The sequence below is a fragment of the Pan paniscus genome, chromosome 13, assembly GCF_029289425.2.
Source record: "Pan paniscus chromosome 13, NHGRI_mPanPan1-v2.0_pri, whole genome shotgun sequence".
Classification (NCBI taxonomy): Eukaryota; Metazoa; Chordata; class Mammalia; order Primates; family Hominidae; genus Pan; species Pan paniscus.
Window position 1 is genome coordinate 36249466 of NC_073262.2, and position 14610 is coordinate 36264075.

General features: G+C 36.8%; 1 protein-coding gene across 1 annotated transcript in view; it reads left to right on the forward strand.

Moving 5' to 3' along the window:
• NXPH2 (neurexophilin 2) overlaps positions 1 to 13338 on the forward strand; it is a 117310-nt gene extending 103972 nt beyond the window's left edge. Inside the window, exon 2 of the mRNA XM_003822824.6 lies at positions 5487 to 13338. Within this exon, the coding sequence (XP_003822872.1) occupies positions 5487 to 6230 (744 nt within the window). The 3' untranslated portion in view covers positions 6231 to 13338. The remainder of the gene's footprint in view (positions 1 to 5486) is intronic.
• The last annotated feature ends 1272 nt before the right edge of the window (positions 13339 to 14610 follow it).

The window sequence follows — 14610 nt, forward strand, 5'->3', positions numbered from 1 at the left end:
ATTTAACAATCTTGCCTTGGACAGAGTGGATTACCAACAGATTCAGAACCACCTACATTATTCTCCCAGCATGTTGTATCACAGAAATTGTCTGTTCAGGAATGAGGGCACCTGCCAGACACTTTATATTCTCAGCTCCCTTTGCTGATTCATGTAGTAGATTGGAATCAAAGATCTACAAACACATTTTGTTGGCAAAGAGAGCTCACCTGGGATTTGGATGTGACTCAGATGCCAGTAAGACTAGAAACATAGGGAAACATTTGATTGATGTTCTGGGGTTGAGTGGGTTGATTTCTACTTGGTCATTAATTTATCACATGGCACTGAACAAGTTGCTCAATTAACCATTAATCAGTTTCCTGGAGGCTTGAGAATTCATAGAACCCTTTGGAGACACTTCTTGAGTAGGAGGCATGAGATTATCCGTTGGACCATGGAAGAGCCATCAGTCATCGAATGCCTTAATAGGCCCAGTAATTTCCGTCCATTCTTTTAGTCCTTACAGCCAAACAGCAAAGGAAATGTAGGTGAGAAAACTGAGGTTCAGGTCATACACTTGAGCAAGGGGTGACAATGGCATTAGGCAATAAATCCTGTGCTCTGATATGATGGAAACATCATATCAGGCTGCTTCCCTATTGGGAATATATGGGCAAGCAGTGGGGAGGTGGGCAGGGTTGTGGCTCATCAGCCTCCAGTCTTCTGATTAGGTCTTCATGTTGAGCATGTGGACTGGGGACTTAGGTCATACAACCATCTAGGTAGACTTGGTGTAGAAAAGGGTGCCTGAGCTCTCAACAGTGACGTTATAAAGTGATGATTAATAACAAGAGGAAGGCTGAACAAGTTATACCAAGGCTGAAAGTTGGGAGGGGAGATAAAATTGTCATCTGTTTAAAGACATAGAGAAATATATTTGCCCTTTACATTATATTCTTCTACCAGTAAATCACTGTCAGATAGCTTTTTGATATTTGGGTTTAGATTTGGAAGTCAGCACTTGTGAGAACTGTCCATGTATTTTAAAGTAATAAACGGATGAGGTTGTACACAGTTTTTCCAACTTGGCTAATGTTGTTGTCAAAACAAGCTAGAAATATGATGTGCTAAGGAAAGCCAAATTTTTTTTAAAAAGTGTTTTTATATAGATTTATATATGTATACACACACACATACACACACATATATGTATATATATATGTACTTTTTACCTAAGGTACTGCCAGTGAATGCTGTCACTGGAAGAGAGAAACATTATATATCTTTGCTATTAGCTAAATTTTATTATTTTTTATTATATTGACTAATCTTAAAATCAAGGGCTCTTTGAGCAGGTTTGGACCTCAACAGTAGTGTGTTAGAATGATTTTTTTTTAGAAATCTAATTTCATTTCAAATTCTCATATAGGGAACCTTTTCCAAAGAATAAAACAACTTTTGTAAAAGCAAATAATGACACTCAATTTATCTGTTTGAAAGCTTAGAATGTTTTCTACTTTCATTTTTTTAAAGAGAGTCACATATATTTGGTTCATGTTCTCTTACAACATAAACTGCTATGAGGAAAGTTTTCAGATCTTTGAAAATGTCTCAGTAATGTCCTATTGCTATTATTATTACTATTATTATTATTATTGAGTAATCTCAGAACCATCACAATGGAAGTCCTAGTGATAAGAGAAGGATCTCTTAAGGTATCAGTGTCTATCATGTATTTGAAAGTGCACCAAGATCAGCTAAGACTACATGATTGCAAAACTTACTGGTTGTTGAATCATGGGCTCAATTCTTATGAGTTTATCAGTAATGTGAAAGTGAGGAGAAAATTGGGCAAAGCACTAAAACAAGAAAAATGAACCAGGCAGAAAAAAATTTAGGGAAACATATAACATTAAACAAGCACTTTAAAGAAAAAGAGGGCACGTTGCTGCTGATAAAAGAATATTTGTATACTTGTGGTTGAAAAAATACTTTTGAATGAAAATGTATTTTAGTTCTGCTGATAAAGTGTCATGGTATTTGTAATAAAGCAATTGATATTATGATATATAAAGGTAAGAATCAAGACATATTTTTAAAAGCAAGCTTAAAGGGGAAAATGTCAGAAGGGCTCTATCCCATGAAATAGAAGAAGGAAGGTGGGAGTGAGGGAAGAAGTTCAGAAGCTGTACCAAATCAGGGAGTAGAGATTGGGAAGTAAGGGAGCACTTCTTGTAAACCAGATGTTCTGCAAATGGTAGGTGTGTCTGCAAGCATTTACCAAGCACGGTGAATCTCATGAAATACTGGAAACAGGTGAAAGATAGGTAGTAGACTATGGGCAGCAAGAATCATGATCACAGAAGCGAAATTGGACCTTGATTAGCAAGAGCTTCTTATCTGCCCATGCATCCTTGGCCCTCTTTCTGGAGAGATGCTGGGACAGGTCACTTGGACCAGGCTGTCTCCATTCTCAGGAAACTCAAGTCAGAAGCAGAGTCTGGGTGTCGAGCTCCATGGGCTATTACCAAATGATTGGAATGAAGTTTGCACACATCATGAGTAAGAGTATTCGAGGGACTGGACATGATGGTTCGCTCCTGTAATCCCAACACTTTGAGAGGCCAAAGTAGGAGGATCACTTGAGGCTGGAGTTCAAGACCAGCCTGGGCAACATAACAAGACCTCATCTGTATAAAAATAAAAAATTAAGCCGAGCAGTGGCTCACACCTGTAATCCTGACATTTTGGGAGACCGAGGCAGGCAGATCACTTGAGGCCAGGAGTTTGAGACCAGCCTGGCCAACATGGTGAGACCCTGTCTCCACTAAAAACACAAAAACTAGTCAGGCATGGTGGCGCATGCCTGTAATCACAGCTACTCGGGAGGCTGATGTGCAAGAATTTCTTAAACCCTGGAGGTGGAGATTGTAGTAAGCTGAGATTGCACCACTCCACTCCAGCCTGGGTGATAGAACAAGACTGTATTAAAAAAAAAAAAAAAAAAAAGAAGGAAAAAAAAAGAAAATTAGCCAGGCATGGTAGTGTGCACCTGTATTCCTAGCTATTCTGGAGGCTGAGGAGGGAGAATCACTTGAGCCCAGGAGTTTGAGGTTGCAGTGAGCTATGATTATGCCTCCAGCCTGGGTGACAGAGTGATATCCTGTCTCTAAAAATAAATAAATAATATTCAAGGAACTGGAAGTCATTATGTTAAGTGAAATAAGACAGACACATATTCTCACCCATATGTAAGAGCTAAAAAACTTGATCTCATAGAAATAGAGAATTTTGATAGTACCAGAGGTTGGGAAGCATTTGAGGGTGGGGTGGGGGAAATGAAGAGAGATTGATGGATGAGTACAAACACAGTTAGATGGAAGAAATAAGTTCTAGTCCAGGCATGGTGACTCATACCTGTAATCCCAACACTTAGGGAGGATGAGGCAGGAGGATCACTTGAGGCCAGCAGCTTGAGACCACCTGGGCATCAAACTGAGACCCCATCTCTACCAAAAAAAAATTAATCCCATTTTTTAAAATAAAATAAAACAAGTTCTGATGTTCAAAAGCAGTGTAGGGTGACTATACTATAGTTAGCAACAACGTGTTGTATATTTTAAAGTAGTTTGAAGGGAGGACTTGAAATGTTCCCAATACATAGTAGTGATAAATATTCGAGATGATGTATACCCTAAATACTCTGACTTAATCATTACACATTTTATGCATGTATCAAATACTCACGTGTACCCCCATAAATATGTAAAATATTATATACCAATAAGAGAGAAAAAAGTGTGCAAAATCAGAAAGCTGTAGTTACAGTATCAGAAATACTTTGAGCCAGAAATCCAGAGTAATGATCCCTCTTTCCCTGGGGAATCTGCCAGCCTTTCAACACCAGGAGAGAAAAAGGAGTATCAATTCAGGGTGTATAAGCCCCTAAGAAGAGGCCATATGGATTTAGGTTCTCAAAATGTAAGAATATGCATCATACCAATTTGTTCTGAATTTTTTAAAACTCCAGGAATGCGGAAGAAAATCTTCCAAGAAATTAACCAAAGGGAGAACTATATGTTGTAGCACCTTCCCATCCTTACCAAAGCAAAAAATAATTTTAAAGAAACCTATCTATACATTTTGAGTCCTTGAATTCTTAAAGTGATTTGGGGACTAGACATAGGTGGAAACACTTTTCACAAAGCCCTGTTAGGATTTAAGCTTCTAAACTTTTATGAACACACAATAGATAACCTCGTGTTATCAAACTATACCGTCTAGTCAAATGCAGTATTTATAATCCAGGCTACGTCTCTCATTTATTTTCAAAATTGGATTGAAAGCAATAATTTTGGGAATAATCTGAAACCATTTTTACCAAGTGTTTTGCTAAGTTTGAAAGGGCTAGAGAAAGTACATAAACACAGCCTCACTTCTTTCCTCATCCATTTCATCATGCTGACAGTTTTCCGTAGAATCATTACAAGAGTGGTTTGTGCCATTAGAGATAAGAGGCTGTGTTTCCACTAGAAACCTCTATTTTCCAGACTTTTAATAAATCATCCATAAATATTCACTCCATGCAACAGCATCATATACAGTGATCCTGTCCCTCAAAATCCATATCTACTTAACTAAATTATTTTTAGTAAACATGGGGACTCTTATACTACACAAAGAATAAAAAGAAAAATCAAATGCAAATAAAGTCTTACGTTTCGGTGGCTATGATTTGAACCAAAATACTGAGGAACCCATAAAACAATGCACATGACAGTTTCTTAGCAATTATTTTAGGATATAATTCAGTTGTAATAAAATTTATTAACTCATATATAACCTATTAATTCAAAATATACCTCTCTACATTACTTTCTGTTTTTATAAAGGCAACTAAATTTTTACTTCTATTTTTTCAACTAAAACTTTTTGTAGAACTTTCTAATCCTCATCACATGCTTTTTTGTTACAGAGTTTGAGATGGAATTATATAAAGAGCTATGAAATTACATGTTATAAGCCTTTGAATGTAATAATCCCCTTAATATTTCCAAATATACTTAAAAGACTTATCAATATCATTGACAGTTTTTAGCTCCTTTGTAGATACCTTCAGCACTCTATTTTTGTCTTCCACCTGAAAGAAAAGAGTTGACAATTTAATGATTATATCAAGTGAGAAGTCAAAATATACTACTTCCCCCAATCTGGAAAAATAGAATTGTGAAGATCAGGAAACAGAGACTAAAATCACATCAACCCATTAAAATGAAATACTTTGTTCTTAACCTCACCATTTTTAATTTTCATACTCGCAGTTTTCCATTGCTTGAATTAAATGCTTATCTTGTTACACTGTTGAGCCCGGCTGTGTGTGTGAAATGCTGTCGAACAAGAATCTAAATAATGTTGAAATAATTTCCCTTGCGCTTTGACTTCAGTTTGAGTGCGCAGTCACGGCACTTACCTAAAGTTTATTTCTCTTTCTTCTTTTCAAACAGCTATTTTGTGACAGTAAGGAAGTGGTGCATGCCACGGAGGGGCTGGATTGGGAAGACAAAGATGCTCCAGGGACGTTGGTCGGCAACGTGGTGCACTCAAGGATCATCAGTCCCCTGCGCCTGTTTGTTAAACAGTCTCCGGTGCCCAAGCCCGGCCCCATGGCGTATGCAGACAGCATGGAAAACTTTTGGGATTGGCTGGCCAACATCACGGAGATTCAGGAGCCATTGGCAAGAACTAAACGGAGGCCAATAGTAAAAACAGGAAAATTTAAGAAAATGTTTGGATGGGGTGACTTTCATTCCAACATTAAAACTGTCAAACTCAATCTCCTCATCACAGGGAAAATTGTTGACCATGGAAATGGAACCTTCAGTGTGTATTTCCGACATAATTCAACAGGCCTGGGCAATGTTTCAGTGAGCTTGGTACCACCCTCCAAGGTGGTGGAATTTGAAGTTTCCCCCCAGTCTACCTTGGAGACCAAGGAATCCAAATCTTTCAATTGTCGCATTGAGTATGAAAAAACAGATCGGGCGAAAAAGACCGCCCTGTGCAACTTTGACCCATCCAAGATCTGCTACCAGGAGCAGACTCAGAGCCATGTGTCTTGGTTGTGCTCCAAGCCCTTCAAGGTCATTTGCATTTACATTGCCTTTTACAGTGTTGATTATAAACTCGTGCAAAAGGTGTGCCCTGACTACAATTACCATAGTGAGACCCCATACTTATCTTCTGGCTGATCTTCCTGCTGTGGTGGAAATGAGGGATACATATGTATTTGATTCGAATGACAAAGAAACAAGCCCAGCTCTTTATGATAAAGGATCCCTTTTGTTTCTGGCAGTGAACAATAGTTCCCTATCAGGTTTTCAAATTTAAAAAAAGAAAAAGAGACATCTTTAAATGTGAAATTTGTTTGTTTCTATCGTAGGTACCTTTATCTAAAAAGTTAAACTGTTTATGAAACCATCACTTTCATGCAAGATGACTAAGTTCTAGAAATCTTATTGTTTCTCTGAAAGAAACATCAATGATAGCAATATGTGACAAGAAGGAACAAAATTATGCATGTGACAAACATTGCTCTTGAAATGAGCCTGCCTTTGAAATATGTTTTGGAAGGTTACCGCAGAAATAGCAGATGTGGTAAAGGAAAAGATTGTATTTGATAGATGAATTGTGTTTTTGACATTGGACCCTTTTTTTATATTTCTATCTTTTCCCCCATCCATCTGTGCTGTTATTGATATGAGAGAAAAAAAGGTAAAATTTGTTTCAAAATTCGTGTGTGAAGTTACAGTGCCACAGTGGAACCAAGTTCCTTATCATCTGAGCTAGAGTTGCGTGGAATGTGATTTGAGCACTTAGCCCTGTGTTGGTCACCATTCTTATGATTCCCCCTGAGTTTGAATACTGATGTAATGGGAAAGCAAATCTGAGAATAAGTTTGTTGAACAATAACAAAAATCATGATGCTTTTAGACTCTTCTGATAAATTCAAATGCTGTGGAATTAATCAAAAAATGACAAAATTTGTATGCATCCTATAGCTTAGAGCTTTATTCAATTCATTCGACAGTGTGATTCTTTACACATGTGTAGAACAGCTCTGAAGTTGAGTGAAAGTGCTTGTTTCCTAGACTAGAATAGAAAACAAAAGTGGGAAGTAGAGGGAGGAAATTTCAGGATTATGGATTCATTATTTCTAGCCTCCCAGATTAAGTTCCCCTTGCACTTAGTTAATATTTGAATAAGAGATCAAACTCTATGTGGAAATAGAGAGTTATATTTAAACATTTCTAATTATTAAGTGCTGACAACCAAGATACCTGGCTTACCAGACTTTTGAAATGACTTTCAAATTAATGTCACTTCACAGTCAGTGCCCTTCTCATCTTCCCTGTGGGGGTGAATAGCAGTCCTATATGGTAGAACTGAATGATCATTAAATTAGAACAGAAACAGGGGTCTGGTTGGCCAAGAAAAAGGCTTCTAGAACTCAGGACGCTCATGGAATGGTCACTCCTTTTACAATAGATGTTAACTTCTTTCTCCCTTCTTATCTGTAAAATATTAATTAAAGTAAAACATTAAATTGAGGACTAAAGGAAGAGAAGTCCTAAACAACAAGAAATACTCTTACCACACTGTTCAAAAAACCAAGAGCTCTGTTCTCTATTTTATATCTTCATTTCTTTCCTTTTACCGGTAATATCTGCAGTGTTCAATTTTTGTCTTTTGTAAAAATTGTACTAAGCTTAGTGTGTGGTAGTACAGGCTTGAAGTTCTTGCTCTGAGTTCACCACATGTTTTTGTAATTTTGTGGTTGGTGATTAATATTTTGAGACATCTTTTTATTTTCACCTAGAAACAAGAGTAAAATATTATTTATTGTAAAATATGTGGGAATCATATATCTATATATACTTAGAATTTTCTGTGTACAGAGAAAGTATGTGTACACATTTTATGTAAATAAAAAGAATTTGCTAGATCTGTCACATTAATCCTGGGTGGTTATTTTTTAAAGACTCTGTTCTCCTTGTTTCTTTTCCTCACAAGGGCTTATTCTGTGCATGTGTATGTGTGTGATACAAATTGAACAAGAAGGTTTCCCTTAGATACATGTTAAATAGGCATCTTGGTTGTGGAGATTTTAAAGTAGGGCAAAAGAATAACTCACATAAAACATTTTGTACATAGCATGGCATCTAGTAAGAAAGAACTCTACTTGTGAGCTGCCATTACGATTGTTTTGACGTGAAGTAATGAGGTTTAAAACTATCTGATGTTCCAAAGTTGAGAGATGTGAACATTATTTCTATGCAAAAAAAAAAAAAAAAAAAAAACAACTGTAAATCGATTTATACAGTTCTTAGATGTTAGCAGGGTTTGTGGAATTTTTTTAAAGTTTCCCATAAGCTCGTTTGTAAGTTGGAGTAGAATATATGCCACATATATTTCTAAGTCATAATTTCATTTCAAAGGATACCTAATTGTCAGTAATGGTACTTGGCACAATATAAATCAGAGCCCACTTAAGCATGCAAATACACACATTTCTACAAAACTATTTTTTGCCCTTTAGTACTGCTATTGAGGAAAAGGATATTCACGGAAGCTAATTTTGCACTCAGTCACAAACTGCTTAAAAACTAAAGCAACAGAACTTTTAAACGTATAGACATATTAACATATAGAAGAGTAATATTTCAAAGAGAGTGCAACCTACACTACCTTCTTAATCCTCTTTTTTGACAGACAGGAAAACCCAAGTCCCCATGAGGGTAATGATGTGCCCACTAGTAAATGGCAAACCCAACTGAAATGCATTTCTCCTGACTCCTAGTCCCAGCTCTTGCGTTACATAAGAAAGGTAAATTGAAGCAGGTATTCAAGACAACAAAAATAATTGCAATGAGTTTATAACAAGACAGGACCCAGTAGCCAAAACTGAACCTGAAAACGGTGAAAATAACCTCCCCCTAAAATATTTAGGATAATAATTTATCTATGATCACAAATTTTTTAAAAACTGCAACTACAGAAAAGTAAGTCAGGATAAATCCAAAGTAAGTCAGGTTAAATCCTTATATCCAAAGATAGGAGTCCTGGAATACATTAGCAATATGACTGGCTAAGAATTAACAGCAGTAGAACACTACGTTGGGCAGTTTTCAGGTGATTATGGCACCTGAGAATATATTTTCATAGGAATTGGTATGTTTTGGGGAATATCTTGATTGCCTAAAGGTTTGATTTCACCTCGTAAAGAATTTTAAATTAATTAACTGGCCTGTAAAATATAGAGGATGGAGTCATGCATTCTTACTTGCAGGGAAACTAAAGTTAACTCAATGTTGATTAATCAGAACTCTTAATGAATGACAATTTAATATTGCCAATTGCAAGAGACAAATCAGGAAAACAAGTTCATATTAGAGATTATTTTTCCTTCAGAAAAGTCTTGTAGATGATACTCAAAGATCATTTCATCTTCACCCCAATCTCCTACCCCATATTCTGAGGTCTGGAATCCTGGGAACACAACCCATTCTGCTCCATTTTAAAACTTCCCTTCTCTACATTCAACTCAGCTGTCCCATAAATACAGACAGTCCCTGATATACAATGGTTCAACTTACAATTTTTCGACTTTACGATGTTGCAACAGCCATACGCATTCAGTAGAAACAGCATTTTGAGTACTCGTACAACCATTCTGTTTTTCACTTTCAGTGAAGTATTCAATAAATGACATGAAATATTCACCACATTATTATAAAATAGGCTTTGAGTTAGATTATTTTACCCAGTTATAGGCTGATGTGTCTGAGCACATTAAAGGTAGGCTAGGCTGACCTATGATGATCGGTAGATTAGGTGTATTAAATGCATTTTTAATTTAGGATTTTCAACGTACAATGGGTTTATCAGGATGTAACCCCGTGTATTGAGGTGCATCTGTAGTACTTAATCTATTATCTAAAATAGTGAGTTAACTCTTTTGTGTCCTCCACAGCACCTGGTAAAGTGTATAGTATATTAGCATTCTCCAGAGAAATGGAACCAATATGACACATAGAAAAATGTATGAGAAGATGTGTTATCCTCATACATGGAGAGAATTGGCCCACACAATTATGGAGGCTAAGAAGTTCAATCATATACCCTCTGCAAGCCGGAGAATCATGGTTCAAGGTCAAAGGCCCAAGACTAGGAGTTCCAATGTCCAAGGGCAGGAGAATATGGACGTCCCAGCTCAGCAAGAGAATGAGAGCAAACTCGCTGTTCCTTCACCTTTGTGTTCTATCCAGGCCCTCGCTAGATAGGATGGTGCCTACCCATAGTGCTGAGGGTGGGTCTTCTTTACTCAGTCCACTGATTTAAATGCTCATCTCTTCCAGAAACACCCTTACACCCCTAGAAGTAATGTTTTACCAGCTATATGGGTATCCTTTCACCCAGTTAAGTTGACACTTAAAATTAACCATCGCAAGTAGGTACTTGATCAGTATCTGTTGCTTGATTTTTAAAAAAATCTCCAGTGCAATACACTGATTATTCAAGACCCACTCTACCCACATCATAAGAGTTATCTTGCACCATTTCAAACATGAGCACCTTGCTTCAGCTGAACACAATACCCACAGAATGTTAGCTCTCAGAAGCACAGAAATTTAAAAGCCAGAAACAATTTTAGAAAACATCTAGAATAAGTTTTCTTTATCAGCTAAAGAAATGGAGTCCTGGCTAGGTTTAACAGTCTTGTTATACTTACTGTTTTTCCTGCCTGAGCAAAGCCATTCGTCATCTTCTTTATTCCTCCAAATCACTGATGTTCCGTATCTGGGATAGAAACTCCCAGCTGTCCACCAAAATTCATTCTACTTCTCTATTGCAATGGAAAGGTCAACTGTGTGGCTAGCCCTGCATCTCATGTAGTATGGTGTGGCCTTGTTGCTGAGCCACAGCTAGTGGAGTGTGAGAGGAAAGGGTGTGTGCATTTTTAGGAGTGGACTCACCCAAGAGTATTCCCATACTTCTCTGTGTTCTTTTCCCTTCGGCTGACTGGGATAGATGCCCTGAGGACACATTGGTAGAGACAAAGAAATCCCCAGTTTGAATACTTTTCTGATAATGGAAAAGGGTCACTCAACTAACCCCAAACCTACCCTGGACTGCCATATGAGAGATAAGCAAATACATTGTTCTTTAATCATTAAAATATTAGGATGAATGTGTTACTGCAGCTTGGCATGACCTAACAACAACATTGCACAAAATCTTCTCTATCTATATACTCTAGCACACTCTGATCTTTGTCTAGTTGAATTGCGTGTTTGAGTCTATGCTGGGCATTGCAGTAATAATTTAATGTGCACAACTTTGAGTTTGCCCTATTACTTATACTTCTTTATGTGTTCCATCACCTAAAAAATAGGTTCTCCATATTTTATACTTTTTGAATGTTTCACAATGCCCAGATTAAGCTGTTATCTTAAAAAGTGTCATATATATGGTATTAAGCTTCATTGAATGATATGTAGGGAAGTTGTTTACTTAAATACGTGTGTTTTCCAAAAGATCCATATAAAATAGAGGTGGAGAATTCTTAAGATAAGGAAACAAAAATTCAAGAATCATGTTAATTCCACTTCCCGTACTAAGGCAAGGAAGATGAGTATACATTTTTTTCTATCTTTCTTTTTGTTGGTAATGCACTACTTTAATTTCTAATTCAAAAGGTACCAAAATGGTATACAGAGGAAGGCCTCCTTCCTACTTCTTTTCCATAGCTACCTTGTGCCCTTCTCCAGAGACAAGCCAGAGTATACATTTCTTGTCTATCCTGGCAGAGATAAATTAGTATGCTTTTTGTTCTCACTCATATGTGGGAGTTAAAAAAAAAAAAGTCAATCTCATGAAGGTGGAGATGTAGTTTGATAGTTATCTGAGGCTGGAAAGGGTATTGGAGGTGGTGAGAGGGGTTGGTTAATGGACACATACAGTTACAGAGAAGGAATAAGTTTTAATGTTCTATAGCAGGATAGGTTGACTATATATTTCAGAATAGCTAGAAGAGAGGACTTGAAATGTTCCCAACACAAAGGAATGGTAAATACTCGAGGTGATACCATAAATATTCTGACCTGATCGTTATGTATTCTATCCATGTAACAAAATATCACATGTACCCCATAAATATGTACAAAGATCAGGTATCAATAAAAATATTTTTTTTAATTATAGGTTTTTTAAGTATTTTATTTTTATTTATTTATCTTGAGATGAAGTTTCACTCTATCACTCAGACTCGAGTACAGTGGTGCCATCTCGGCTCACTGTAACCCCTGTCTCCCAGGTTCAAGCAATTCTCCTGCCTCAGCCTCCCGAGTAGCTGGGATTACAGGTGTGAGTTTTTGAGGTATTTTAAATTATTACAAATGTTTCCTTCCATTGCCTGGGATGCTCCATTTTGTGTGTATTCTGGCTAGTTGAAGCGTTGTGATGCACTAATTCGTTATTGTTTCCTTTAAATAAATCACTTTTAAATGTTAAAAAAAGAAAATTTTGATTTAAAATACTACCTATAATCCCATTACTAATAAATTAAATATATTTGTTCTATGTTTTTCTTCTCAGTTTTATTTATATATGGATGTGTTTGTGTGTGTATCTGTGTGTATATATGTAGTTTTGTGTATGTGTGTGTGTGTGTGTCTGTGTGTCTGTGTGTATGGAGTTTTTATGGAGTTGCAATCATGTACTATGTGGTAGTGTAATAAATACAACATTATATCTGATATTTAAAACTTTTGACCAGAATAAAAGGACACTAAGAACACTTCCTGAGAAAACTATGTGGAAAATAGTGCATGGCTGGATATGAAGTCACAAATGGAGTACCCCCAGGATTGTGTGAATAATGGGATGCCCTCTCCCTTCTTTCTTGCTATCCACCCTAGGATAAACAGAAGTCCAATATAATTATTCTAGTCCCTGAAACATAATTTTGCAAAACTTGGTGGGTCAAAACAGAAAGTACAAGTTGGGGGTGGTTGTTTATGCCTGTATTCTTCCCAGCACTTTGGGAGACCAAGGGAAAAGTATTGATTGAAGCTAGGAGTTCCAGACCAGCCTGAGCAACATAGTGAGACCTCTACCAAAAAAAAAAAAAAATTAACAAATTAGCTGGATGTGGTGGTGCACACCTGTAGTCCTAGCTACTTAGGAGGCTGAGGCAGGAGGACCACTTGAACCCAGGAGTTCAAGATTGCTGTGAGCTCTGATTGCACCACTGCACCCCAGCCTGAGTGACAGGGCAAGACCCTTTCTCTAAGAAAATTTAAAAAAAAAAAAAAAGTTTTTCAATTACAAATCTGTTTTAGGAAGATTAAGCTCAGATCCCACTCCCAATAGAATCTTGGAAGCCAACTCATTCTCAGAGTCCCTGTGACATCCATTTTGGCAAATAGAACCTATCATTATCATAATCCCACTCCACTCACTTTATGAAAGAACCATGCAAATCATAGCATTATAGAAGTGAAAGAAACTTTACAGAGAAAAGAAGCTAATATTTATTGATGCCTACTCTGGTCGGCCACCATCCTAGATAATTTACAAATAAGCACAGTCTTTGGAGTTAATCCAACCTGGATTTATGTCTTGAATCTGCCATTTAATAGCGCTATGAATTTAAGCCAGTTATTCAACCTCTTTGAGTTTCAGTTTACTTACCTGCAAAATGGAGTTATAATAACTGTCTCACAGTGTTGTTTATATCACACAGATTATGAGCAGTAAAGGAAGATAAGAACTTTAAACTACAATACACTTAGTATTTTTTTTTTGCTACCAATTACTTTTATATTGTATAGACATATCAAGGTCAATGTAAATAATTAGATGTCATTATTTTTATTCAAAATCTCTCCCTCCAAAATTACTTCATATATCATTACAAATATCTTCATTACTAGGCTGAAATCCATATTTGCAGGTACACTTCTCACTTATCTTCAGAGCGATATCTACTTTCCATCCATATTTAAAAGAAATTGAAAATTTAGACCTAGCGTATTGCATAGAGAAAATCAAAGATTTTTCTTTAAAAAAGGGCCTTCAGATCACAAAGTCCGGATTTCTTTTAGGTAGAAAATAAATATTGCACTTAACAAAAAAGCAAAGCAAAAAACTCCAATTTTACTTAGTAGATGCCGCTTAACAAAACAGCAATTACCAAAGGAAAACGTACGGCAAAAAAGAGGTCTGGACATGGTGGGCACCTGGTCGATAATCTTGCTCTTTACTTTTAATTTTACGTCAGCATAATCCATGTTACATTGCAGGGTCCCAGCAGCTACTTTGTACAGTGTGGCCTTGCCCATTGTGCCCTGTCTGTAGCACTGGGAACGAGCATCTCACCCATACTGGGCCAGTCAGAAGCCTTCTCTGTGAATTTAGAATGAAGACCAACAGACAGTTCATCTTGGAACATTACACTTACAAGATGTTGGACATAATGTTTTCCAAAATCTAAGTAAGAGAAGCAAGTGAAACTGTCCTGCAAAAAGAGAAAAATGGAAGCAAACAGTCAGAAAGGAGCAGAGAGGA